This window comes from Trichechus manatus, unplaced genomic scaffold (genome assembly GCF_000243295.1).
Source record: "Trichechus manatus latirostris isolate Lorelei unplaced genomic scaffold, TriManLat1.0 scaffold00001, whole genome shotgun sequence".
Taxonomy (NCBI): domain Eukaryota; kingdom Metazoa; phylum Chordata; class Mammalia; order Sirenia; family Trichechidae; genus Trichechus; species Trichechus manatus.
The window spans coordinates 32,272,217-32,298,901 of NW_004443937.1; the positions used below are offsets into that span (position 1 = coordinate 32,272,217).

Genomic DNA, 26,685 nt, shown 5'->3' on the forward strand with positions numbered 1-26,685 from the left:
TTTTCAACATTTTTTAACTTTTGCCAAGAGTATTGAATATATTTTACATTTCAGCTCCCAAGTATATACATATATGTGATCTGAAACATGAGTTTGATAAAAATAGACAGTTTTACTAAATGGGGTACATTCTGATATTTTTCTTTCTACTTTATTTCATTTTGAAGAATTACTGGATGCAAACCACTAAATTAATTTCATATTCCATTTTTAAAATCCTCTCTCCTCCATTACAGTATAAATTCCATGAAGGCAGGCAAATATTCTACTCCCCATAATTGGTGCTCAATTCATATTGTCAGCGGATCCTCTTCCCTATGCAGATCTCTGGGGAAATACTTTTCTGTGCTGAGAAACAATTTCATTCAAAAGATAAGGTGACTTCTGTCACTGGTCTGATTTCCTTCTTTACCTTAACTGCTAAAAATCTTAGACATATTAATAAATATGTCTTCACAGTAAATATCTTGTGTAATGATCTTATTTCTGTTTCATTTTCTTTTCTTTTCCTTCCTAGATATTTAGAGTTTCAGCTGATTTTAAAGTGAAAGATGCTCAGTAGGAAAAGCTCAAGCAAATTAGAGGTATCTAAAGGTAGAGTTAGAAAGTCCCCCATGATCTTGCTCTCAGAGAAAAGCCTCTGCACTTTTGGGTGGGTGTCCTGGAGACTGGCTTATGAGGAGATCAGCATCCTTTCGGACATCAAGAGGATTATATTATTCGTGCTGTTTCTGTAACCATGTATCATGGACTCCTTTCCTGCCCTTACATACAGATCTGCCTTCTCTTTTTAAATAGCTGTTTAGTGTTTCATTTCTCACCTGTATCACATTTTTATATTCTTGCTGCCTTAAGTTCTACTGCTTTAAGTTTTTTTTTTTTTTTAAGAATAAGGGAGGCAATAAAGAAATAAAAATTTACTTTAAAAAGAAAAATTGTTGTTGTTGTTAGGTGCTGTTGAGTAGGTTCTGACTCATATAGCAACCGTATGTACAACAGAACGGAACACTGCCTGGTCCTGCGCCATCCCCACAGTCGTTGCTATTCAGCCTGTTGTTGCAGCCACTGTGTCAGTCCATCTCATTGAGTGTCTTCCTCTTTTTTGCTCATCCCCTAACCTTACCAAGCATGATCTCCTTCCGCAGGACTAGTTCCTCCTGATAACATGTCCAAAGTACGTGAAACGAAGTCTCGCCATCCTTGCTTCTAAGGGGTATTCTGGTTGTACTTCTTCCAAGACAGATTTGTTCTTTCTTCTGGCAGTCCGTGGTATATTCAATACTATTCGCCATACCATAATTCAAAGGTGTCAGTTCTTCTTCGGTCTTTCTTATTCATTGTCCCACTTCACGTGCATATGAGGTGATTGAAAATACCATGGCTTGGGTCGACGCACCTTAGTCCTCAAAGTGACATCATCTTTCCCTTTTAACACTTTAAAGAGGTCTTTTGCAGCATGTTTACCCAATGTAGTCAATACATTGTTTGATTTCTTGCCTGCTGCTTCCAGGGATGTTGATTGTGGATCCAAGTAAAATGAAATCCTTGACAACTTCTTTTCTCCATTTATAATGATGTTACTTATTGGTCCAGTTGTGAGGATTTTAAAAAGAGCAATAGAGATGAACTAGTCATAACCACCTGAACTAAATGAATCCCATAGTAACTGCTTCTGGAGCCACCAGGTTTCCTGGGGATAAAATTGCTTATAGAAAGCCTGTGTGGATCCTCAGTTTAGGGGATGGTAGCAGAGCACCCCTCCCAGTCTATGGGAGACAGTAAGTGATGGATGAGGGCAAGGTATGACTGGCAAGACCCATCTGATAGAAATGACATTAGATGTGTCTTAGCTCAGAGTAGATCTGCAGAAACTCATTTCTGCTCAGTAGTTGACTTGTTTTTTTGTGCTTGGTTTTTTAAGCTTCCCAATGCCTCTTGATTAACTCGATTTTACTTTGTAATACTAAATGAATGGTGTTATTAGATGTGGAGTTATTAATGTTCTGAATAAATATATCAAACATTTTATCTCAATTGCGGACTCCACAATTTAAATATTTTAAAACTTTGATTTATAAATTTCCTTACAAAGAAATTATCTATGTTCTTATGGTCTTGGCACTTTTACTGGGAAAAAGGTATCCACAATTTAGGATTGTTCATCCCAAAGGAATAGTTTTTATGCTTTAGGGTAGCGACTGGTGAGATGAATGTGACTTGTCCCCACTGACCCCCAGGCATCCATTCCTTCACCTTCCCAATGAAGGGAGGGGGTAGCAGGACCAGGGGGCTGAGCTCTTGTTTCACCTCCTAAAACTTGTTTGTGTCTGATACCACAGACAGACTTTTGCTGATGAAATGATAACTCTGAGGATAATAATCAACACAAAGCTGGTTCCTGTGAGGTAGAGATCAAATATATCCTCGCTCCCCAGCATCTCTACCATTACTCTCTTTCTGTTGGGTTCAATAATTCATTGCGTGGTCACAGAGAACTCACGGAAACACCATAACTACAATAACAACTTTAATGACAGAGAAGGATGTAAACAGGTATAAACAGGGAAATGCATAGGGTAAGTTCTGGGTGGGGTCCCTGGAGCCTCAACATCTCCAGGGGACCTGCTTTCCCTTACCCTTATAGAGTTCACCCTCATCAACCAGGAAACCTCTCAACCAGGAACTGTTCTGTGATGTCATTCAGTGGTTCTTTCAAGTAGCTCCTGGCTCTCTTGGCTGAGGTTCAACCTTTACACTCTGCTTCCACCATCTGGGATTGCTTGTTGTCTCTGCCTCTTCTAATACTATTGCAGCCATGACCTCCATCACCTTTACAACCTTACTCAGTCTGGGAGGTACTCAGCACAGGGCCTTCATGTCCAAAGGACATGCTCCCTTCCTGGCTCTCATCAATTAGGAGGCCCCATCTGAGCCTCATATTCTAGCGTTTTTATCAGTCATTGGGTGGGCCCCCTAGCCAGTCCTGGTAAATGTCAACTACTGGACAGGGCCCCCCCCCAGCCAATCCAGGTAAAGATCAACTATTGGACACCTCCCCTCCCAGCCAATCTCGGTAAAGGTCAACTACTGGGCAGGGCCACCCATCCGGTCCTGGTAAAGGTCAATTACTGGGTGAGCCCCCAGCCATTCTAGGTAAAGGTCAGTTGCTAGGCTGGGACCCCTGTCCAATCCATATACAGGTCAGCTGGGGCTGGGCTCAGGAACCCGGACTAAAAGGTCAGATTGCTTTTTGGTAAGGTTATTCCATAGTGCAGCTGAACAGACCAGGAAGGGGTAGGAACAGGTTTAGTTGGGCAGCCATCTCTCTCTAAGTGGAGCCAGCCCGAACCTGGGGCAGGGGCTACCTCAGGGGAGATGTCTGCACTTATCACTGTTTGGATCTCCAAGGTCAGCAGTGAGTTGAGCACATTGTCCTTGTACTTGGTGAACATTTAGCAGTTACTCTGTGCCAGGCACTATTGCTGTTCCTGGGTGGTTGGCAGGGCAGTGCCGAAAATGCTACATGGGACCCAACAGTGATAGCCAATGCTCCGTGAGAATTTGCTGCACGCAAACCCTGTCTTTGTGTCTTACACATGTTGCCTCACTTAATGTAACAGTAAACCTGTGTAGTATCTGCTCTTATTGTTCTCATTTTGGGATGAAGAAGCTTTGGTGAGAAGGGGTAAAGTCATTTGCGTCAAACCAAACCCAAACCCGTTGTCATCCAGTCAATTTTGGCTCATAGCGACCTTATGGGACAGAGCAGACTGCCCCATAGGGTTTCCAAGGAGCAGCTGGTAGATTCAAACTGCCATCCTTTTGGTTAGCAGCCGCGTTCTTAACCCCTGTGCACCAGGGCTGCTGCTCGAGTCCACACAGCCAGTAAGTGATAGAGCCAGAATCTGAAGCCAGGCTCTTTGCCTCCATTGTACAAGGTGAAAGTGAGTGCTTCCCATTCTAGCACAGTGACTGCCTTGTGGTAGGAACTCAGCAAGTGTTTTTAAATGGGAGCAGTCCCCTCCCACAAGGTACAGATACATTTACAGTTAGTGGCTGTGACTTGGCTGGCTCTACCTCCAAGTTGCATCCTGAGGTTGCCCATTGGAATTTGGCTAGATCACCCTAACTTTCTCAGGGATCCTTTGAACAGCTGAGATCATCCTGTGCGACCTAGGTGGAACAATGCAGAAGCCCAGGTGACATTTGACAGGCATAGGATCAGGGTGGAATTGTGATTTTTCCCCACCAGGTGGGTGTAGTCCAGTGTCTTCAAACCAGAGGCCACTGTTGCTCTTCCTAGTTGTTCTTGTTGACTGTGTCTAGGAATAATTCAATGTCTACGAACTTTATATGTGAAATGAGAGGATTTTAAAAAATGAAATAATAATCCCTTCTCTGCTTATCTTGCACGGTACGTAGTTTAGAGAATCAACTGAAATAAGAGATGGAAAAGTATTTCCTTAACCCAAGTGCTGTACTCAGGTGTGCAAGTATTATGGCTACAGAAATAAGAGTGAGCATTAGGGAAATGAAATGAGACTTACAGTACAATTTAATCATATAGAGATTTGAAAAGCTTTTCTTTTGGTCCATTAATGAAGAAGAGGAATGACTGCTTTTTTCTTAAAGTGAAAATCTTTGGTGGTAAACTTATCCAGTTACTGCCATTTTGAAATGATTGCTCATTTTTTACTTTTCAGCAAAGGAGGTAGATATGTTGGAGTATTTGGCTCATGTCATGCAAACTAACCAATGCTATGAAGAGACTTCTTTTCTGAGATGATGAGTGTTTACAGAGGCGGATTATCCAATAAGCAAGTTAAGCACGGGCTTAGTTGTGTTTACTAATCTGTAGTGAACAATTTTTCAGGGTTTCACCACACGGTATCAAAGTGAAACCCTTGTGAAATTGTTTACTACAGATTAGTAAACACAAGTAAGCCCATGCTTACCTTGCTCACTGAGTCATCCGCCCCTGTCAGGGATTGTAAATTTGTAAAGAGGCTTTAATTCTGTAGGAAGGTGCTGTGGGGTTGGGAGAGAGATAGATGCCAGCCATACCTAGAAGCAGAATCTTTGATGTGGTGGAAAAAATGTGAAATTGTTCACTACGGATTAGTAAGTAAGCACAAGTAAGCCTGTGCTCACCTTGCTTATTGGATAATCAGCCCTTGGGTGTTTGACAGTTGTCACATGACATGGGCCTCATAGATTCCTAGGGAGACATTGTGCTACATTGACCAGCCCCATGTAGGGCCACATAATCCCATTGCCATCCAACTTGATCTGAGCTGTTGGGATGAGATGTTAAAGCCTGACATGGTTTAGGAAGAAAAGTGTTACTCTTAACTCCAACTAAGAGAGCTAAATGGGATTCTGGCCTGGGTGTTAAACTGCTGTTAGAGTTCCTGGATGCTGAGACAAGGTCTGTGGCCCAGATACTTAGAAATGTAGCCTTGAGATCATGGCTTTGTTTTTCCTTGTTTTTGGATGATGGATGGCATCTTGGTATTTATTGAGACTAACCGCTCAGTTCCCTGCCTGGTACTATGAGGGGATTGTGCAGGAGTAGATGAAATGGTTCCTGCCCTCAAGGCACTGACAATTTAAAAATAATACAAAATGACATATCAACAAGTTCATCTTTCCAAGTAGACTAGGAACTACTGAAAACAGGGACGGTGCCTCTTATGGCCTTGTCCATAGTTAAGCTCTACAAGTGTTTGTTGATATGATTTACGTTTATGACTAAATACCAGAACATGTGGTGCGACTTTTAACTCTGGGATGGCAAACAGTTTCATCTCACACACCAACTCCAACCAGTGGGTGATGCTGGACTAGGGCACTGTGTGAAGCTACTATAGGGCACAGTGGGAAAGAGTGCCAGGTGAGATGACCAGTGGGTGATGTCTGCTATAGGGATGATGGGAAGCAGAAGTAGCAAGCATGTGGCGGTCACTTGTTTACATTGCTAAGTGCATCAGGCTTTCAAAACCCATGAAAAATCCACTGCCAGACTGGACTATGGGACATAAAATGATACTCGTGAAGAGTGTGCTTCTTAGCTCAAGTAGATACATGAGACTAAATGGGCAACTTCTGTCCACAGGTGAGATGAGAAGGCAGAGAGGGTCAGGAGCTGGTTGAATGGACACAGGAAATCCGGGGTGGAAAAGAGGAATGTGCTGTCACAGTATTGGGAGAGCAACTAGGGTCACAAAAGAATGTATGTATAAGTTTTTGTATGAGAGACTAACTTGAATTGTAACCTTTCACTTAAAGCACAGCAATAAACAAAAAAAAGAAAGAAAATGTCAGTCTGGCAGGTGGGCTAGACATATAAATAACTTCAAAAAAAAAAATTAAAGAAGTGTTTATAAAGTGTTTGGCCGAGTGTTTATAATATATTAAGTACCCAATATGTGTTTCCACTAAAAAAAAAAAAAAAAAAGAAAAGAACCCACTGCCATCAAGTCGATTCTGACTCATAGCGAACATATAGGACAGAGTACGACTGCCCCACAGGGTTTCCCAGGCTGTAATCTTTATGGAAGCAGACTGCCACATCTTTCTTCTGTGGAGCAGCTGGTAGGTTTGAACTGCCGACCTTTTGTTTTTTTTAGCAGTCGGGTGCTTTACAACTACCACCAGGACTCCTTCGGTTTTTAAAAGAGAGGACAAAATAGTGATCAGAGGAAATGAAACTCCCTGTTCTTCACTTAAAAGGTGGAGCAGGATTTAGATGAACTGAGAGAAGTGCTTTTAGTCATGGAGAAGAACAGTCACAAAGACCATAAGTTCCAACGAGTATGATGTGTACATGGGGCATTGTGGAAACTGATGGGCTGGAGTAGAGGGACATGTGGAGGAGGAAGGGGAATCAGGTAGGGCAGGGGTCCTGTGCACAGTGGGACCATAACAGATATTAGCCAGTTATTGGTAGATAGAGTGTAGACAGATTGTAGGGCTCCTTGAGGATGCCAGATGGAGAAATGTAGACATGATATATAGTCCTACGCTTTTAAAGAAGCTTTCCAAAGTGCTCCAGAGACAATTAGTTTCTCTATCCCTGGTTTCTTCACAGGAGATTACCAGTACCCTGCTTTAGCTTTGATTGTTGTCTGCTGTGTCTTGAAATCTTTACATATGCATCCGCTATCCTCCTTAAGGATATGAATGATGTCTTAACCATCTTTGAATCCCGGGTACTTAGGACTGTGCCTGGTACAGAATGGATACCCAGCGAATATTACTGAATTAAATTGAAATAGGGTGTTTAACAGTTATCAAATGACATGGGCCTTATAGATTCCTAGGGAGACACTGTGCTACTTTGACCAGCCTCATGTAGGGCCATATAATCCCATTGCCATCCAACTTGATCTGAACTGTTGGGATGGGATAGGGAAGCAAGGCAAGTCTGAAGCATCAAGTTTATGGGAGTGTGTGGAACACAGGAACCCGACTGAAATTGAAGACAGCAACCAAGAATGGACTAGATCGGAGGAGTACATTTGGAAAGCTGGACGTGGATGAATTTCCAGAGGCAGCGACTTGCAGGGCTCACAGGTCCTTTGTATAGAGAGCCATTGCTGAGCCCATGGGTCACAGAGAATCATCAGCGGAGTTGAATGTTTTTAGAAATGAGGAGCTACTGAAGATTGCCTCAGATGCTTCAACTTTTTAGAAAAGCACAATGATCCTGCAGGCCCAACATGTTAGCTAGAACTCTTTTGGTTGTGGTTGACCAATAACTCAACCTAAACTAGCTTAATCTATTGGCTTTTGTAACTGAAAAGCCCAAGGGTGGACCAAGATTTTGGCTTAAAGCTCAGCTTGGTTCAGGGGCTCATACAATAGCATCAGGACCAGGTAGTTGCCTCGGAGTTTTTTTGTCTGTCTGTCAGACTCTCTGTCTCTCTCTCCCATTTTTTGGCTTGGCTTCCCTTGGTGTTGCTCTTCCTATCCATGTCCCTCCTGGCAACTCCAGGTTTATAGCCTCTCAGAGCCAAATCCAGCCAATGACAGAACTTCTTGCCTTGTTGCTGAAGGGCAAATCCCGGGATTGGTTCTAACTGGACCTGGTGGCTTAGGTCATATGCCTATCCCTGAGCCAGTAACCTGGACCACATGCCTACTCCTGTAGCACCTTCACCAGGAGTAGGGAAGGAACAGCTCCTGGAGGAAAATCAGGTTGCTGTTACTTGGGAGTTTTGCTGGGTGGTAAAAGCCATAGTTACCCACCTCTCCCAAGATGACTGCTTTAACCTTGGCTGATGAGCAACGAGACTACATCTAGAGACTTTTTTGTGGATCAAACTGGAGAGAGTTCCCTGTCAGATTCTCACCCCCAGGCCTGATGCTGCCCCTCTTCCCATGGACTGGGTGTCTTTGAAGCTGGTCTCCATGGAGCAGTCAGACAAACCACCCCTGCTGGCCTCCTTCATTTGTCATCTCTGGGCACACACTGGGTAGCATCCTGGGTGCTTCCCCACCTGGCTGATCACCAGGGTCACTGGGCTATTATGGGATCTCAGGAGAAACCTCCTTAGAGGATTCCAGATCCTCCTATCAGGACTCTGTCCCCAGGGAGGAGCAGCTGATTTATGTTTCCCAGGGCCTGGGAGAAACTGTCTGACCTCTGTCTTCACTCCTGTTACAGTGATGATCCTTTGATTGTGGAATGTGTTACAGTTTGCAGAGCTCTTTCCCACCTTTTACTTAATCTGTCACTGTAGCCTGGGTGGGCAGGACAAGGATGGTTATCCCTGTTTTCTAGATAAGGAAATTAAGAGTAATCAGATGGAATAAATGACTTAACCAGGGTCACACAGCTGCAGAGATTAGAATTGGCCTCTGGGGACACAAATGCTATCTACAATTTGTACTTCTAAACCAAAGGTGAAGAAAAATGAAAGCAGACTGACTATTCTAGCCTGTTTCTTCGTGTAAATGTGGTGTGAAACTACCCATTGGAGGCCCTCTAAGTACATATTTCATTAATACCTGCAGGGAAAAAAATTACCCCTGTTCACATCCAGGCGTGCTGAACCCAGGCGTGCCTGCTGGTCACCCCCCTGTGGTTCACCCACCAGAGTTTTACTAGAAGTTGAATCAGCTTATGGAAGCTGTGTAATAGCAGCACTGGGGTCCCTGAGGTCACCTCTGTAAATGTGTAAGGCAGCAAATGGGCGGGTCTCTCAGCAAAACCGGCCTGGATGTGCCGCGGCGACCTTGTGTGACCCAGCCTCTTGGAAAAATAGCAGCTGCCCTTGCCCCTTGCTTGTCTTGGTTGCTGTCTTCCCCGGGTGTCTCGGGGTTCTCACAGAACTGCACCAGTAAGTCTGTGTTTGGACTTTGCTCAGCAGGTCACGGAGAACTGGGATTTTCCAACTAGAAGATCATCTGGTTCCATCTGCTCATTTCACAGATGAAAAATGGAGACTAACCCGGTAGAGTGGCACTGCCACCCTCCACAGTCTCCCTATAATCTGCCCCATTCAGCCTAACCCCTCTCCCTTCCCACCCATTCCTCACACCTGTGCTCCAGCCACTACAAACCTCTGATCACCCTTGAACAGTTTGCCGTTCGTGTGCACTCCTCTCTCTGACAGGAAGAACCCCTGTCCCACTTCTGGAGTTGGGAATGCCATAGCTAGCCAGATGATGGCTATACCGGGAGACTTCTCCCTGACGTTTAATCATGGACGTTTTTCTGAAACAGGGCAAAGCCAAGGCTTGTATTATGGTACTTAGCAGCAGGAAGGGACATATAATACTGTTTCATCAAAAATTCTCAATTAGTGTGTTTATTTACTCATTTATAAATATTGAGCATCTTTTTTTTTTTGTGTGTGTGTGTGTGTGATAGGCCTTGGGAATACAATGAACCATGGTATAGAAATGATCTCTGATCTTAATAGGAATTACCATTTATTGGGGGTTACTCATATTAAATAGGTAATGAAAAAATTTAAACTCCCATTGTGAATAAGGGCTATGAAGAAGTGTAAGGAGCTTTGACAGCATGTTAACAGTGAGCCCTCATTTTGTCTAGGAGGTCAGCAAAGATCTTGTTGAGAAAGTGTCATTTAAGCTGGGCCTTGATGGACAAGTAGAACTTAGCATGATGAAAAAGAGATGTTGGGAGGGGTGGGGAGGAGACCCTTCTGGAGAGAGAGAACAGGATATGAAAAAGTTGTGCTATGGCCCAGGGCCACAGAATGAATTAGTAGCTGAGCTAAGTCTAGTTATTACACCTCCAAGCTATGTTTTCTTTCCACTCAACTGTGCTGGGCTTGTTTTCAGCCTGTATCACAGAGTTGTATGCTCACTCTGTATGAAGTGGGATGTTTACATACGTGGGGACAGGCCCTCTAGGCAGGCAAAGGCATGGAGGTGGTAAGGCATCCGGTATGTGTGGGAGGTAGCAGATTGGCCCGTGACCTGAGTGGAGCGCTCTTGCAGAAGAGAAGTGGACAAGTTGGAAGGGAAAGCTAGAGAAGGATGGGATGAGTGAGGACCTTCACCAGGGGCTGCAGGTTGGGATTGAGAGGAAGGGACAGGTGAGATGTTACCATCAGCTATTGTCTCGGCGCTTTGACCACTTATTTCCATGCTTGTTCTACAAAGGGTTTAAGGTAACTTAGAAAGATACGTACCCTGTTTCACTTTTTGGTACATATGCTATGATCACAAAACTTTATGTTTTTACAGCTCCCTTTATGTCTAGCTTCGTTGCTTTATACCCTTCCTTTTTCTACCTTACTTTCTGTTAGTATCCATCGAGTACTTTATATATGACCAATATGGTGCTAGGTGCTGGAGTTACAAAGACGAATAAGAGATTATCCCTGCTGACAGGGAGCCCAGGACTGCAGGACACTGGCAGGGCACAGAAGAGATATGTGGGGAAGTGGGTGGGTGGGTGCAGCTACTACCAGGGCATAAGCCAGGAGTCGGACCAAAGAATTGGGGCCATGTGAGTGAATGAGGAAAGCAAAGAGGTGAGTCTTACCTGGCTGCATCAAGTCTTTGTTGGCCTTCTGAATGATGGTTATTTTAAAGGGGAGGTTTGACTGGCCCTGCCAACCCAGGATCTCCTGCCAGGGAGAAGAAGTTCCTACAGGTGGGTGAGTAGCATAAGCACATGATTCTGCCTTGGCAAATAGAGGGAGATTGGGATACAGGAATCATTTAATCTTTTTGTATAGCCTGAGGTGGAGCTTTTTAAAAAATATAATGTATATTTTATTATGTCTTGTTGTTGTTGAGAATATACTCAGCAGAACATACACCAGTTCAACAGTTTCTACGTGTAAAATTCAGTGACATTGATTATGTTCTTTGAATTGTGCAACCATTCTCACCCTCCTTTTCTGAGTTGTTCCTACCCCATTAACATAATCTCATTGCCCCCTAATTTTCCTGTCTAATCTTTTGAGTTGCTGTTGTCAATTTAATCCCATATAGATAGACCCTTAAAAGAGCACAGTGTTCAAGGCAGACATTTTATACCAGTTAATCTAAACTGTTGTTTGCTTTTAAGAAGACTTTGGGGGGTATTTTAGATTTAAGGTTTAAAGATTATCTCAGGGCAAAAGTTGTAGGGTTCATCCAGCCTCTGTGGCTCCAGAAAGTATGGAGTTCATGAGAATTTGAAATTCTGTTCTGCATTTTTCCCCTTTTGATCAGAATTCTTCTATAGAATCTTCAAAAGTTCAGTAATGGTAGCTGGGCACCATCCAGTTCTGGTCTCACAGCAAAGGAGGCAGTTGTTATGGAGACAATTAGCTACACATTCCATTTCCTTCTCCTATTCCTGACTCTCCTTCTTCCTCTATTGCTCCAGGTGAATAGAGACCAATTTTTGTGCCTTGGATGACCACTTGCAAGCTTTTAAGATCCTAGGCACTATGCAACAAACTAGGAGGTAGAACAGAAGTATTAAGCATGTTATTAGGCCAGTTAACTGGATGTCCCATGAAACCATGACCCTAAACCTCCAAACCAAGGAAACAAATCCCGTGAAGTGTTTGGTTGTACATAAGCATTCTCAGCTGCCACTTTTTTTTTTTTTTTGGTCATTGTTGTAAATATATCTATCACACAACTTTTGCCAAGTCAACTTTTTACAGGTGTAAAATTTGTTGACAGCAATTACATTAATCACCTGCGCGACCCTACCCTTAATCAATGTGATTTTTCCATCACCATAAACCAAAACTCAGTACTCCATAAGTAATAACCCCCTCCCTTTCCCCCTCCCTTCACCCCTGGTAACCACTTATAAACTGTGGTCTCTATACGTGTGCCTGTTCTTGACTTTTTGTATAAGTAAGGTCATACAATATTTGTCCTTTTGTGGTTGACTTATTTCACTCAGCATAATGTCTTCAAGCTCCATCCATATTGTATAGCATGTATCAGGACTTCATTTCTCCTACTGGCTGAGGAGTATTCTATTCAATGTATGTACCACATTTTGTTTATCCATTCATCCATGGATGGGCATTTAGGTTTCCACCTTTTGGCTATTGTGAAGAGTACTGCGAACATTGTAAGAGTATTGTGAACATTGGTGTACAAGTACCTCTTTGCGTCTCTGTTTTCAAGTTTTGAGTATATACTTAGGAGTGGAATTGCTGGGTCATATGGTAGTTCTATTTTTAGTTTTTTGATGAACCTCCACACTGTTTTCCACAACAGCTGTACCATTTTGTATTCCCTCCAGCAGTGGATAAGGGTTTCAGTTTTCCCACATGCTTAGCAACGTTTGTTATTTTCTGTTTTTTTTAATCTTAGCCATTCTAGTTGGAGTGAAATGGTATCTTATTGTGGTTTTGATTTACATCTCTCTCTAATGGCTAATGATGCTGAGCATCTTTTCATGTGTTTGGTGGCCCTTTGAATGTCCTCTTTGGTAAAATGTCTGTTCAAGTCCTTTGCCCATTTTATGATTGGGTTGTTTTTTCATTGTTAACTTGTCAAAGTTTAATATATATTTTGTTTATTAGATTTTTTTTCTTACTGAATATATGATTTGTGAAGATATTCGCCCAGTTGGTAGCTTGTCTTTTCACTTTTTTGGATAAAGTCTTCTAATGAACAAAAATTTTTAATTTTTATGAGGTCCCATTTAGTTTGTCTTTTGCTGTTTGTGCTTTGGTTATTATATTAGATGATCCATTGTTAAGAGCTAGGCCCAACATTGTTGCCCCTGCATTTTTTTCTAAGAATTTTATGGTTTTAGTTTTCACATTTAGGTCCTTGATTGATTCTGAATTTGTTTTTGTATATGATGTGAGGCATGGATCCTGTTTCATTCTTCTATATGTGGAAATCCAGTTTTCTCAGCACCATTTATGGAAGAGACCCTTCTTTCCCCATGGAATGGACTTAGCACTCTTGTCAAAAATTAGTTGACCATAGATGTTGGGATTATTTCCGGACTCTCAATTCTATTCCACTGGTCTATGTGTCTATTGTTATACCAGTACCAGGCTGTTTTGATTACTGTATCTGTATAATATGTTTTAAAATCAGGGAGTGTGAGTCCTCCTACTTTGTTCTTCTCTTTCAACATTGCTTTAGCTATTCATGGCCTCTTGCCATTCCATATAAAGTTGAGGATTGGTTTTTCCATTTCTGTCAAGAAGGCTGTTGAAATTTTGATCGGGATTGCATTGAATCTATAGGTCACTTTGTGTAGTATTGACATCTTAACAATATTAAGTCTTCCAATCCATGAACATTGAAACATCTTTCCATTTTTTTAAGTCTTCTTTAATCTGTTTCAGCAGTGTTTTATAATTTTCATTGTATAAGTCTCACACATTCCTGGTTAAATTTACTCCTGGATATTTTATTCTCTTGATGTGAATGTAAATGGAATTATTTCCCTAATTTCTCTTTCAGATTTCTCGTTGCTGACGTATAGAAACCCAACTGATTTTTGTTTGTTGAACCTGTACCCTGCAACTTTGCTAAATTCATCTATTAGCTCTAGAAGTTTTCTGTGGACTCTTTGGGCTTTTCTATATATAGGATTATGTCATCTGTGAAAGCAGTAATTTTACTGTTTCTTTTCCAATCTGGGTACATTTTATTTCTTGTTTTATTGCTCTGGCTAGGACTTCTAATACGATATTCAGTAGAAGTAGTGATAGTGGGCGCTCTTGTCTTGTTCCCAATTTCCAGGGAAGAGCTCTCAGTTTTTCTCCATTAAGTATAATGTTGGCTGTTGGCTTTTCATATATGCCCTGAATCATATTGAGGAATTTCCTTTCTATTCCAGTCTTCTTTCAGGTTTTCAGTAAGAAAGGGTGTTGGATTTTATCAAATGCTTTTTCTGCATTCAGAGAGATGACCTGGTGTTTCTTTTCCATTGTTCTGTTGATGTATGGTGTATTATGTTGATTGATTTTCTAATGTTGAAATATTCCTGTATTCCCGGAATAAATCCCACTTGGTTATGGTATATGACTCTTTTAGTATGCTGCTGGGTTCTCTTGACTTGTGTTTTGTTGTTTTCCACTTGTGTTTCTATATTCATAAGGGATATTGACCTGTAGTTTTCTTGTCTTGTGTTGTCTTTGTCTGGTTTGGGTGTCAGGGTTATATGTTTGCTTCATAGAATGATTTAGGGAGAATTCCTTCTTTCTGTGTCTTTTGGAAAAGTTTAAGCGGGATTGGTGTCAATTCTTCTCTAAATGTTTTATAGAACGCCCCGGTAAAGCCATCTGATCCAGGACTTTTTGTTGTTGTTGCTGGGAGGTTTTTGATCACTGATTCAATCTCTTAACTTGTTATGGGTCTGTTGAGACTCTCTATTTCCTCTTGAGTCAGTTTGGGTAGGTTGTGTGTTTCTAAGAATTTGTCCATTTTATCTAGCTTGTCCAGTTTTTGGCCGTACAGTTGTTCATAATATTCTGATTCTCTTTATCTTTATTGTTTCCGTTGTAGTGTCTCCTCTTTTATTTCTTGTTTTGGTTGTTTGCATCTTTTTATCTTTCATCTGTCTAGCTAAAGGTTTGTCAATTTTATTGATCTTTTCAAAGAGCCAACTTCTGGTTTTGTTGATGCTGTTTTTTTCCTGTTTTTGATTTTATTTATTTCTGCTCTGATCTTTGTTATTTCCTTTCTTCTGGTAGATTTAAGCTTAGTTTGCTCTTCTCTTTCTAGTTCCTGAAGTTGTCTAGTTAGGCTGTTGATTTGAGATCTTTCTTTTTTTTCATGTAAGTATTTACTACTGTAAGTTTCCCTCTTGAGTACTACCTTCACTGCATTTCACAAGTTTTAATATGTTGTGCTTTAATTTTCATTTGACTCTAAGAAATTTGTTATTTCTCTTTTGATTTCTTTCTTGACTCATTGGTAGTTCAGTAGTGTGTTGTTTAATTTCCATATTTTTGCTCATTTTCCAGTTTTTTTCCCCTGTTTTTGATTTCTAGCTTGACCCTGGAGTGGTCAGAGAAAACACTTTTTATGATTTCAGTCTTTTTACATTTATTGAGACTTGCTTTGTGACTTAACATGTGGTCTATCCTGGAGAATGATCCATGTGCACTGGAGTATAATGTATATTGTGCTGTCATTGAGTGGAGTATTCTATATATGTTAAGTCATCTTTCTAGATGTCCAGTATTGAAAATGGTGTACTGAAGTCTCCAACTATTATTATAGTGCTTTCTATTTCCCCCTTAAATTCTATCAGTGTTTGCTTTAAATATTTAGGTGTTCTGATGTTGAGTGCATATGCATTTATGATTGTTAAATCTTCTTGATGAATTGACACTTTCATCACTATATAATATCCATCTTTATCTCTTCTAACAGATTTTGTCTAAAAATCTGCTTTGTCTGATATTAAGATTGCCACCCCAGCTCTTTTTTGGTTATTATTTGCATGGAATATTTTTTCCATCCTTTCACTTTCAACCTATTTGTGTCAGAGATGTGTCTGTGGTGGGGCTTTTAAGGTACAGCCCCTGCCCAGGCCTCATATAGCAAGGACACATCATTTTACATCCAGTTTTTGAGGATTCCTGCTTGCCTCTCTTCTAGTCATCCATTCCTTCATCCTTGCAGTTGCTTCTTTCTCTGTGCTCTAGTCCATCTCAACTGCAGACCTCAGTGTCTTCTATATGTGCTATCTTACCTATGTTATCTGCTGGGTGCACATTCTCTCCTCACTCAGGAGCTTGACTTTCTTGTCAGCTTATTTTTCAGATTACTTACTCAAACATTCTTGTCTCAAATAAACAATCCTTTTGTAAAGCAAATCATTAACTTTCCTTCCCCTGATTATGTTGTTTTGTAATTTGTTTTTCTTTTACACTACATTTGCTTAGTGTGGAGTACATTTCATTTCTTAGAAGTCTTTTTGATGATAGGATTGGGATAGCCCTGGCTTCTAGGCAAACTGTGGTCTGCTGTGCTGTCCAGGCTATGATTGTTCAGTTTCCACTATGGTAGAATCTCTGTAATAAAAAATCACATTAATGCAAGGTTATGTTTTGTCTTATAATCAATTCCATCAAGTAATTCACTCAGGATTTTGGAAACAGAAACCAAATTCTTTAAAAAGAAAGGGAGAGAAGGGTAAGGAGGAGGTGAATAAAAGAACCCTAAACAATTCAGTTATACTAATGGCTTACTTATAAATAAAAGAGGAAAAACAAGCTGTGTTGGGTAGGTGTACTCTCTGTTCTCTGTCTTGTTTTTCTGCTCTGAAGTATAGTGCTGTCTTGACGTAGGGATGTAACTGCTGTGAATATTGATGGCAAAAATAGGTGCTTTTTTTTTTTTTTTCTTTTCCTGTCTGGCCTAGTAAATAAAGCAAGAAGGATAAAAAGGGAAGAGGAATTGTAAAGTGAATGTGCTGTTTTTAGCTTATCTTGTTCCCTTAGAACTTTGAGTGTCAAAAACATTGATGATCTACATTTGTTGGTCAGAGTCTAATTTCAGGGAATTTAGTTTTTCATTTAATTTTCAAAGTTAATATCGCTGCCTCAGTGAAGCCTTCCTGGATCTCTTGTCCCTCTCCACTATTAAAGTTGGTGCCTATTCCTTAGATTATCCATAGTAGTGTGAATGTACAGTTATTCATCCAACAGATATTTATTGTGTGCCTACTCTATGGGAGCACTCTGGGGATACGGCAGTGAGCTGGATGACAGGCCCCTGCTCTTGTGAAGCTTGCAGGAAATACAGATATTAAACAGAGGAATTCTTGTAGGTCTGTTGTGTGGTGTAAAAGGGGATAGACACAGAGCTCTGGGAGCATTTAACATGGCTGCTTACCCCATCCTGGGGGTTGTGACTTGTAAAGGGAGTGGCATCTTGGTCAAGCAACATCTTTACAGCTGGGCAAAGGGAGTGGGATGCAGAGGATGAGCCAGGCTGGGACCAGGATCTATTTGATGGTCTGGGGAAAGCATGAGTACAGAGGTTGGAGATGGACTAGGCTTTTGAAATTAAATACCCTGACTTGGCTTATACACACCAGAAAAAGAGTTTATTAGACAGCTATGAGGGTGTTTCAGAGGATCAAAGGGAGCTCTGGAGGGCAAGTTTAGAAATGATAAGAATAATGATAGCCTTGGGATCTGGTGAGTAGGAACCCGTGAACTGGCTTTTTGGGCATGACCAGTGGGGAGCTGAGAATGGAGGTAGAAGCTGGGATAGAGGACAACAGCTGGGTAGCTCCCCTGGTGGGAAAGAGGAAAGATACAATGATAAAACATGGGAAGTTCAGCCTGGGACTCCACAGCAGAGGACTAGAGCCCAGAAGTGGCTTAGGCAAAATTGATATTTAAATGTAAAGGATACTGGGGCTTGTATTAATTTCCTAGGGTGGCCATACCAAATTACCACAAACTGGGTGCTTAAAACAAGAGTTTATTCTCTCACAGTTCAGGAGGTCAGAAGTCTGCAATTTATTTGACCTCTTGCACCAGGTATCAGCAGCATTGGTTCCTTCTGGAGGCTTTGAAGGAGAATCTACTCTGCTTTGCTCCCAGCTTCGGGGGGTTGCCGACAGTTCTTGGCGTTCCTTATCTTGTAGACATATCATTCCAGTCTCTGCCTCATCTTTATGTCACCTTCTTCTCTGTGTGCCATTTTCTTTCTCCTTTAAGGCCACTCTCATTGGATTTAGGGTCCATTCTAGTCTAGCATGATATGATCTCACTCTTTAATTGCATATGCAAAGGCCCTATTTCCAAATAAGGTCACATTCAGAGGTTCCAAGTGACATGAATTTTTGGCGGGGATGCTATTCAACAACAGAGCCATTGGAAGCAAATATCAGGTGGCAGTTTTGCAAAGATGGGGCCGTAGAAATCATCCTAGAATGCCTGTTTTAAAAATGCTGCTCTTCAGAAACTCGTTTCCCTTAAAAAAAAAAAAAAGACCCACAAATTAACATTTATAAAAATATGTCCACAATAGTCACATTTAGCATGGAAAATCCTTGGTTCTTCTTCTTTTATTTGCAATCAGTTGTGAAATGGAAGGTCGGGATAAGTGGACTAACCTTTTGGCTTTATCAGAGGCCTAGAGACACTCTTTGTCAGTTACTTCCTTGTGACTCTTAGGCCATTCTCTGTGGGAACATTCAGAACACTCCCTGCTCCCCAGACTAAACTTTTCAAGGACAGATTCCACAGTTGGGGCGTATTTCTGATCCTGGCACCTGGTACAGTGTCTGTCAGCAGGAGGGGTGCTCACTAAGTATTTCCAGAGCCAGATTTATTTGACCTCTTGCACCAGGCATCTTAATAAGTGAATTATATGCCTTCCACATTCCTAAGGTATTGGTAACTTTACCCAGCTCTACAGAGTAGAATTAATATTAGTCGAGCATTTTGTGGCCCATATTGAAGAGTTTTAATTACTGATGCTTTTTCATTTAGTTACTATTTAAGTAGCTTCTTGCCAGGGGTTGCCTCTTAAAAATTAACAGTACAAGTCCCAGTCAGTCTATATTTCTGTTGAAACTGAAACTGTGTAAACCTTTTTAAACCTTTGTAAACTGAAACACATAAACCTTTATAAAAGAGAAAAGAGTCAGAATTTTTAGACCTCCTGATTGATGTGTTTTCCACAGCTCATAGAGTCACATGAGTTGGAATTGGAAAGGTTCTGAAACTCATCTAGCCTCGGGGGTGGCACGCCAGAGATCTGTGGCGATGGGATGGTACTGGCTGCTGGGAGTGTTAGAAGAGGATTCTGAGCCTCCCTGGGAAAGTGCATGGCGACCAATCAGCAGTGTCGGTGTGGACAGGCTTCATGGCAGAAGGCAGGCAATGTGTTTGCCGTCCTGAATTCACCCCTCTTACTGTGCAAGTGAGGAAACTTATGTCCAGAGGAGGGAGAGGACTTGCCCAAGGTCACCTTGCTACTCAGTGACAAAGCTGACTCTGAGTTAGAAGTCGGACGTAAACCCCAGAGGAAGAAAGGGTCAAAACAGAGGCATCTTCTTTTCTTCTGAAGGATGTTCTGTTCAAAGCTGCCAGTGGAATCTGTGTTGCACCCTTGTGCTTTTCCGGGCCTGATATGGCACTCTCAGGAGGAAAACATGCTGCGTTTTGCTAATGTGTGCAAGTAACAAACATGCCCATTATGTCCTGGACAGACTCATTGCACGCGTATCAGGCAGGTGGCAAAATGCAGTCATGCAGCCTGGAATGAAAAGTGTTTTACATTTAGTTGCTTATGAGAAATTCAGTGTTGGAGTTAAATGCCTTCCTGACCCAGGTGTAGTGTAATTGCTCTATTTCACATAATAAAACTTTGCTTGGAGAAAAATGTTTAGGTTTCTGAAATATTGATTCTAATCCCTGTTTTTCCCTTTCTTTTCCTTCTTTCCCCTTTGTTTCTTTTCACAGGAAAAAGTAGAATATGCCTTCCTGATTATTTTTACAGTCGAGACATTTTTGAAGATTATAGCGTATGGATTATTACTACATCCTAATGCTTATGTTAGGAATGGATGGAATTTATTGGATTTTGTTATAGTAATAGTAGGGTAAGTCTTTTTTATTTTGGGGAAGTGCTTACTTGGAAAATGGGCGGGGGTAACAGAGAACACAGGCTTTTGAGGGAATGTGGCTGCTCTTTTATGCCAGTGATGGCAGCCAGAACCTGTCAAGTTCTTTTAAGACTGGTGATGCTGCTGTCAATCTCTGGGCAAAGGCTGGTCTGAAATTCAGTATTGTTACTCTCCCTTCCAGTAACATGCTACAGAAGGGAGCGTAAGCCCCAAATGTAAGAGGATTCATCTTGCAAGCCCTCAGACCTCCACAAATAGGCCAGTCCTGCAGATGATTAAAGTCAAATGCTCCTAATACTTTGCACCCTGTTAAGTTAAATATATAAATAAATAAATGTAGTAAAGCTTTCATAGCAGTGAGGTACTTTGCTATTTAACATCCTTTGAGCAAGGATATAAATTTTTCTGCTGCCTTGTGGGGAAAATTCTGGCATGCTACTCTCCTATTTTAAATAACAAAACAGCATCTAAATAACGTCAGATATATGGCATGAAACTGAATAAGCCAGAACATACAGAGACGCCAGCCTGGGAGAAGACACTGGTAGTTTTTAGTTAAAGGAGAACATTAGCATCAAACATAGCGGCCTGTGTTGTTCTGGTTCTTCCACACCTGGACATGCTGCCAGCAAGAGAAAAATGAATCAGTGTTAGAAAAATGCTGGGTATTTGGGCCAAATATCCACTTAGGAAGATAAGATCTATCCCTTTATTTAGCCTTAGTTATCCCATCTGCAAAGTGGGTTACTCCTAAAATTATGTTCACTCCTGTAGAGAGAGTGATTGTTAAATGGCCTCTTTTTTTCATCTCCATGGCTTTATTCAACTGCTTTTTGCAGTTGAGCAGGGTAATTATTTCCTTTGGATTATTCTTTTATTATGAATCCTTTGGCTTTTCATGGGAGACTAATACTGCTAGATGTTGAGAGAATGGCATCCATTTTGGACCTGCCCTTTCAACCTAGGAAGTTAAAATGGAATCCAAAATGATGGCCCAGACAGTGGGATAGTTACACTTACGGAAGAAAAAGACTAGCTTTGCAAAAACTACCGCAGTACATTGACATCTAAGACATTACTGCAAAAGTAGTGTAGCTAAAGTGAACAGGTGGCAGATATGTGCCACATTGAGGTACCTTCCTGTATTTGAAGGACTCTATCCTGGAATGGCAAACAGGAGCCTGGCAGTTCTCTTGGCTTTGTGACAAATAATCTTGCTGTACTTCTCCTGCCTCATGGAGCTTCTAGTTAGCTAGAGGATGAAAATGCTTAGCTCTATTTCTTTTGCCCCCACCCTACGATCACCTTAGCTTTCTGCCTAGAGCACTTTACAGACTACAGCACGATGTAAGAATGGAGAACCAAGCAGAGCTTAGTGGTATAACTGAGTTGATGAGACAGAGACAAGAGTTCAGGAAGGCTGAGATGGCTGAAATTTGAGAGGCAGAGAGTATGGGAGAGGAGGGAGCTGTGCAGAGAAAGGGGTCCATAAATATGCCTTGGGGTCCCCTTGAATTTTGGCTGAAGACTAAGCTACACTTACATAGGATTAGAGTCTGTGAGGCCAGGCAAATAGTACTACTAGGAAAAAAGAAAAACTGGAGAGCTTAATATTAACCAGAGCTCACATAGGGCTGTGAGGTGTTCAAGTTCTGACCTACAAGAGTGGAAAGACCTCAGTGAACACTTGACTGTCAGTAGAGACCCAAGAACAGCCATATCTTAGTAGTAGAACTAAACTAGCTCTAGAGCAGGGGCCAGGAAATTACAGCCAAACGGTAGCTACTGGGTCAAATCCAGCCTGCCACCTACTTTTGTAAGTAAAATTTTGTTGGAACACAGCCTCACTCATTTGTTGCATATTTTCTATGACTGTGTTTGTGCTGCATTGGCGGAGTTGAGTAGTTTAGGTCCACAAAGCATAAAGTATTTACTATCTGGCCCTTTACAAAAGATGTTTGCTGACCCCCTACTCCAGAGTAAAGACTACCTTAAATCGTTACTAACAATGCTTGAAAACAAGCCTGAAAAGTATCAAGCTGATATACAAGTAACTTAATTGCCTACCAAAACAAAATTCAACCCCTCATTAAAGGAAGACAACAAAATACAGACACTCAACAAAGTAACATTTACAGTATCCAGCATCCACTAAAAAATAACTAGACATATGAAGAAATGTGACCCATACTCAGGAGGAAATTCCTTCAATAGAAACAGACTCAAAAATGACAGAGATGATGGAATTAGCAGAGAAGGACTGTTACAAGACTTTAAAACAGCTATTATAAATAATGTGTATGGATTTAAGGGAAAACATGACTATAATGAGGAGAGATGGGACTGTATAGAAAAGAACCAAATGGAATTTCGAGAACTGAAAAATATAATATATGAAAGGAAACATTCCCTGGATTGGTATAACATCAGATTAAACACTATAAAAAACTCAGGGAATTTGAAGAAAAGACATGACATTAACAGGAAGAATAATGATTGAGAAAAAATGGAACAATACCTCAGTGACCTGTGGGGCAGTATCAAGCAATGTAACAGATGTATATTTGGAGTCTCAGAAGGCGAGGAGAGAGAAGGGAGACAGAAACAAATATTTGAAGAAATAATGGCTCCAAATTTTTTAAATGTGATGAGAAATATAAATTCACAAATCCAAGAAGCTCAACAAAGCTCAAGAAAAGTAAACATGAAGAAACCACACCAAGGTACATCATAATCAAATTGCTAAAAGCTAAAGATAAAGAGAAAATCTTAGAAGCAGTCAGAGAAAAAAAAAAAAAGCATCGCAGTCTTCTTGTCAGCAGTTATGCAAGCCAGAAGACAATAGAGATACATCTTAAAGTACTGGGGGAAAATGTCAACCTAGAATGAAAATATTTTTCAAAATTGAAGTCACAATAAAAACTTTTTCAGACAAACAAAGCTGAGAGAATTCATCACCAGTAGATCTGCACCTCAGGAAATGTTAAAGGAAGTTCTTCAGGCTGTAGGAAAATGATCCCAGATAGAAGTTTGGATCTACACAAAAGGAATGAAGAACACCAGAAAGGATAAATCTATGGGTAAATATAAAGACTTTTTTTTCTCATTCTAAAATCTCTTTAAAGATACATGATTGTTTAAAGCAAAAACAAAAATACTGTATCCTGAGACTTATAGCCTTTGTAGACATAAAATATATGACAATAATAACACAAGAGATAGGAGTAAAGAAATAGCCATATACTATTGAAAAGTTATTATACGGTATGTAGAATGATAAAATAGTATTTGAAAGTAGACTGTGATAAGTTAAAGATGCATGTTGTAAACCATAGAGTCATGGGTCAGCGAACAAGTCTGTTTTACTACCTGTTGTTTTTTTTTTCACGTTGACAAATTAGTTTATTTGCTGTCTGTTTTTGGATGTAAAGTTTTATTGGAACACAGCCACATTAACCCATATCTATGACTACTTTTGCACTGTAACGGTAGAGTTGAATAGTTGTGACAGTGACCTTATGGCCTACAAAGCCTAAAATATTTACTATATGGCACTTTATAGAACAATTTTTGCTGATCCTTGCTTAGAGGAGCCACCAGAAAAATAAAGACGTATAGCTAATAATCCTGTAAAAAAACAAAAACCAAACCCATTGCTTTCGAGTTGATTCCAACTCATAGCAACCCTACAGGACTGAGTAGAACTTCCCCATAGGGTTTCCAAGGAGTGGCTGGTGGATTCGAACTGCTAACCTTTTGATTAGCAGCCCGAGCTCTTAACCACTGTGCCACCAGGGCCCCAATAATCCTATAGTGGAGATGAAATGGAATCATTAAAAACAATAAAACAGCTTAATTAAAAAAAGAGAAGAGAAAAGAAACAATGGACAGGACAAATAAAAAAACAAATAGCAAGATGGTAGATTTAAACATAGCTAAACCTCAATTAAAATCCAGAGATTATGAGATTGTATATATTAATAAAAAGTCAGCTCTATAGTATCTACAAAAAATCTACTTTAAATATAAAGATACAAATAATTTTAAAGTAGAAGGACAGAAAGAGATATACCATGCAAAAACTAATGAAAAGAAACCTACAGTGGCTATACTAATATCAACAAAGTAGATGTCAGAAAAAGGAATATTTTTAGGATTAAAGAGAAACATTTCATAATGATAAAGGAGTCATTTCAGCAAGAGGATGTAACAATTCTAATATATATATTTGTCTAATAATAGAGTTTCAAAATACATGAAACAGAAACTGATAGAAATGAAAGGAGTAGAAAAATCCACAAATTTAACTGTACAATTTAATATTCCTGTTTCTGTAACTGATAGACTGTGCAGACAAAAAAAAATCACTAAGAATATAGGAAACTTGAACAATACCATCAACCAACTTGACCTAACTGACATGTTTAGAACACTCCACCCAACAAGAGCAGAATACACATTCTTTTCACATGCACATAGATTATTCACCAAGAGAGCTAGTATCATTCTGGACCATAAAATAAATCTCAGTGAATTTAGGGGGACTGAAATCATGCAAAATGATATTTTCTGAATGAATTTAGCCATGTTCATGGATAAAAGTCAGTATAAAAAATTACGTGGATTTACATATACTAGCCATGAACAATTAGTAAATGAAATTTTAAAAATATTGCCATTTACATCAAAAAGCATGATTTATTTAGAGATTATTGTAACAAAATATTGCAATGAAAATTACAAAACCTTGCTGAGAAAAAATTAAAGAAGACCTAAATAAATAGAGGGAGCTACCATGTTCATGGATTGGAAGACTCAATATTGTTACGATGTCATTTCTCACCCAAATTGATCTATAGATTGAACAAAATTCCAATCTACATCCCAGAGAATCTTTGTAGAAATTGACAAGCTTATTCTAAAGTTTATATGGAATTTAAAGAGGCTGTAGTCTAACGATAGAAATCTTTAAGAACAAAGCTGGAGGAATTATACTACCTGATTTTAAGGCTTTCTATAAGCCACAGTAGTCAACATAGTGTGATATTGACATAAGGAGTAGACATAAAGATCAATGGAACAGAATAGGGAGTCCAGAAATAGACCCATACATATATAATCAATTGATTTTAGACAAAGGTACCTTGATAATTCAATGGGGTGAGGAAAGTGTTGTAACAGCTATTCATCTATATGAAAAGAAAATGAATCATTCTTACCTCATACCATATACAAATACTATCTTAAAATCGATCATAGACCTAAATTAAAAGCTAAAATTAAAAAAAACTTCTAGGAGAAGACATAGAAGAAAATCTTTATGATCTTGGAGTAGGCAAAGATCTGTCCAGACACAAGAAGTACTAGCCATAAGAGAAGTCAATTGGGCTTTATCAAGATTTTTAAAAATATTTTCAGAGGACACTGACGAAAATGAAAAGACAATCCACAGACTGGCAAAAAACATTCGTAATACATACATCTGACAAAGGACTTGTATTCAGAATATTTAAAGAACTTTTATAACTCATAATACAGACAACCCAGTAAGTAAATGGGCAGAAGATTTGACCAGATCTTCACAAACGAAGATGTATGAACGGTAAACAAACGCCTGAAAAGATGCTCAACCGAAAACCACCCATTGCTGTCGAGTCTATTCCAACTCAGCTACCCTATAGGACAGAGTAGAACTGTGCCATAGGATTTCCGAGGAGCGCCTGGTGGATTCAAACTGCTGACCTTTTGGTTAGCAGCCGAATTCTTAACCGCTATGCCACCAAGGTTTCCATAATAAAAAGAAATGAACTGCTGACAAATGCAACAACGTGAATGTATCTCAAAAACATTATGCTGAACAAAAGAAGATAAAGAGAACATACTATATGATTCTGTTTATATAAAATTGTAGAAAAGGAAAAACTAGCCTACAGTGATAAGCAGTGGTTGCCTAGGACTGAGCATGGGGGAAGATTGACTGCAAAGGGGCATGAGAGAACTTTTGACATGTTGGGAATGTTCTATATCTTGATTGTGGTGTTGGTTACTTGTTGTTATTGGGTGCTGTTGAGTCAATTCTGACTCATAGCGACCCCATGTGACAGAGTAGAACTGCTCCATAGGGTTTTCTTGGCTGTAATCTTTATGGAAGCAGATTCCTAGGTCTTTCTCCTGCGGAGCCACTGGGTGGGTTTGAACCACCAACCTTTTGGTTAGCAGCCGAGCGCTTAACTGACTTAGGCTTATACATTTATCAAAACTCATCTCACGGGACACTTAAAATGGGTGCGTTTTATTATATATAAATTAAACTGCAATAAAGTTGATTTAAAACGTAAAAAATATCATCTAGTAAATAGTTTAAAGCAAAACTGGAATCATTGGACTTTTTTTCTCATTAAATATGGAAAACTTTAGAACCTCATACTATTTATCTAAAATATGCTTTGAATTGTAGCCAAAGAAAGAGCGGAAGAAAAGTTTTAAAAAAGGAAAGTTAAATTATTACTTGTCTTCATTTGAGTCAAGTTGCTACTCACTAAAGGTTCCAACAGCCGTCTGTATCTCAATCCAGTGGATTTTCCGTTCCAAGTCCACAGTGACTTGTTGCTTTTGTAAAGATT

The 26,685-nt window shown here is 40.1% G+C and overlaps 1 protein-coding gene across 4 annotated transcripts in view; it reads left to right on the forward strand.

The window, feature by feature from the left end:
• The window catches only part of CACNA1D (calcium voltage-gated channel subunit alpha1 D), a 379,519-nt gene that overhangs the window by 179,969 nt on the left and 172,865 nt on the right, over positions 1-26,685 (forward strand). For all 4 annotated transcript variants that reach the window (XM_004368621.1, XM_004368623.1, XM_004368620.1 and 1 more), the window contains exon 4: positions 19,899-20,038. In XM_004368621.1, the coding sequence (XP_004368678.1) occupies positions 19,899-20,038 (140 nt within the window). The remainder of the gene's footprint in view (positions 1-19,898; positions 20,039-26,685) is intronic.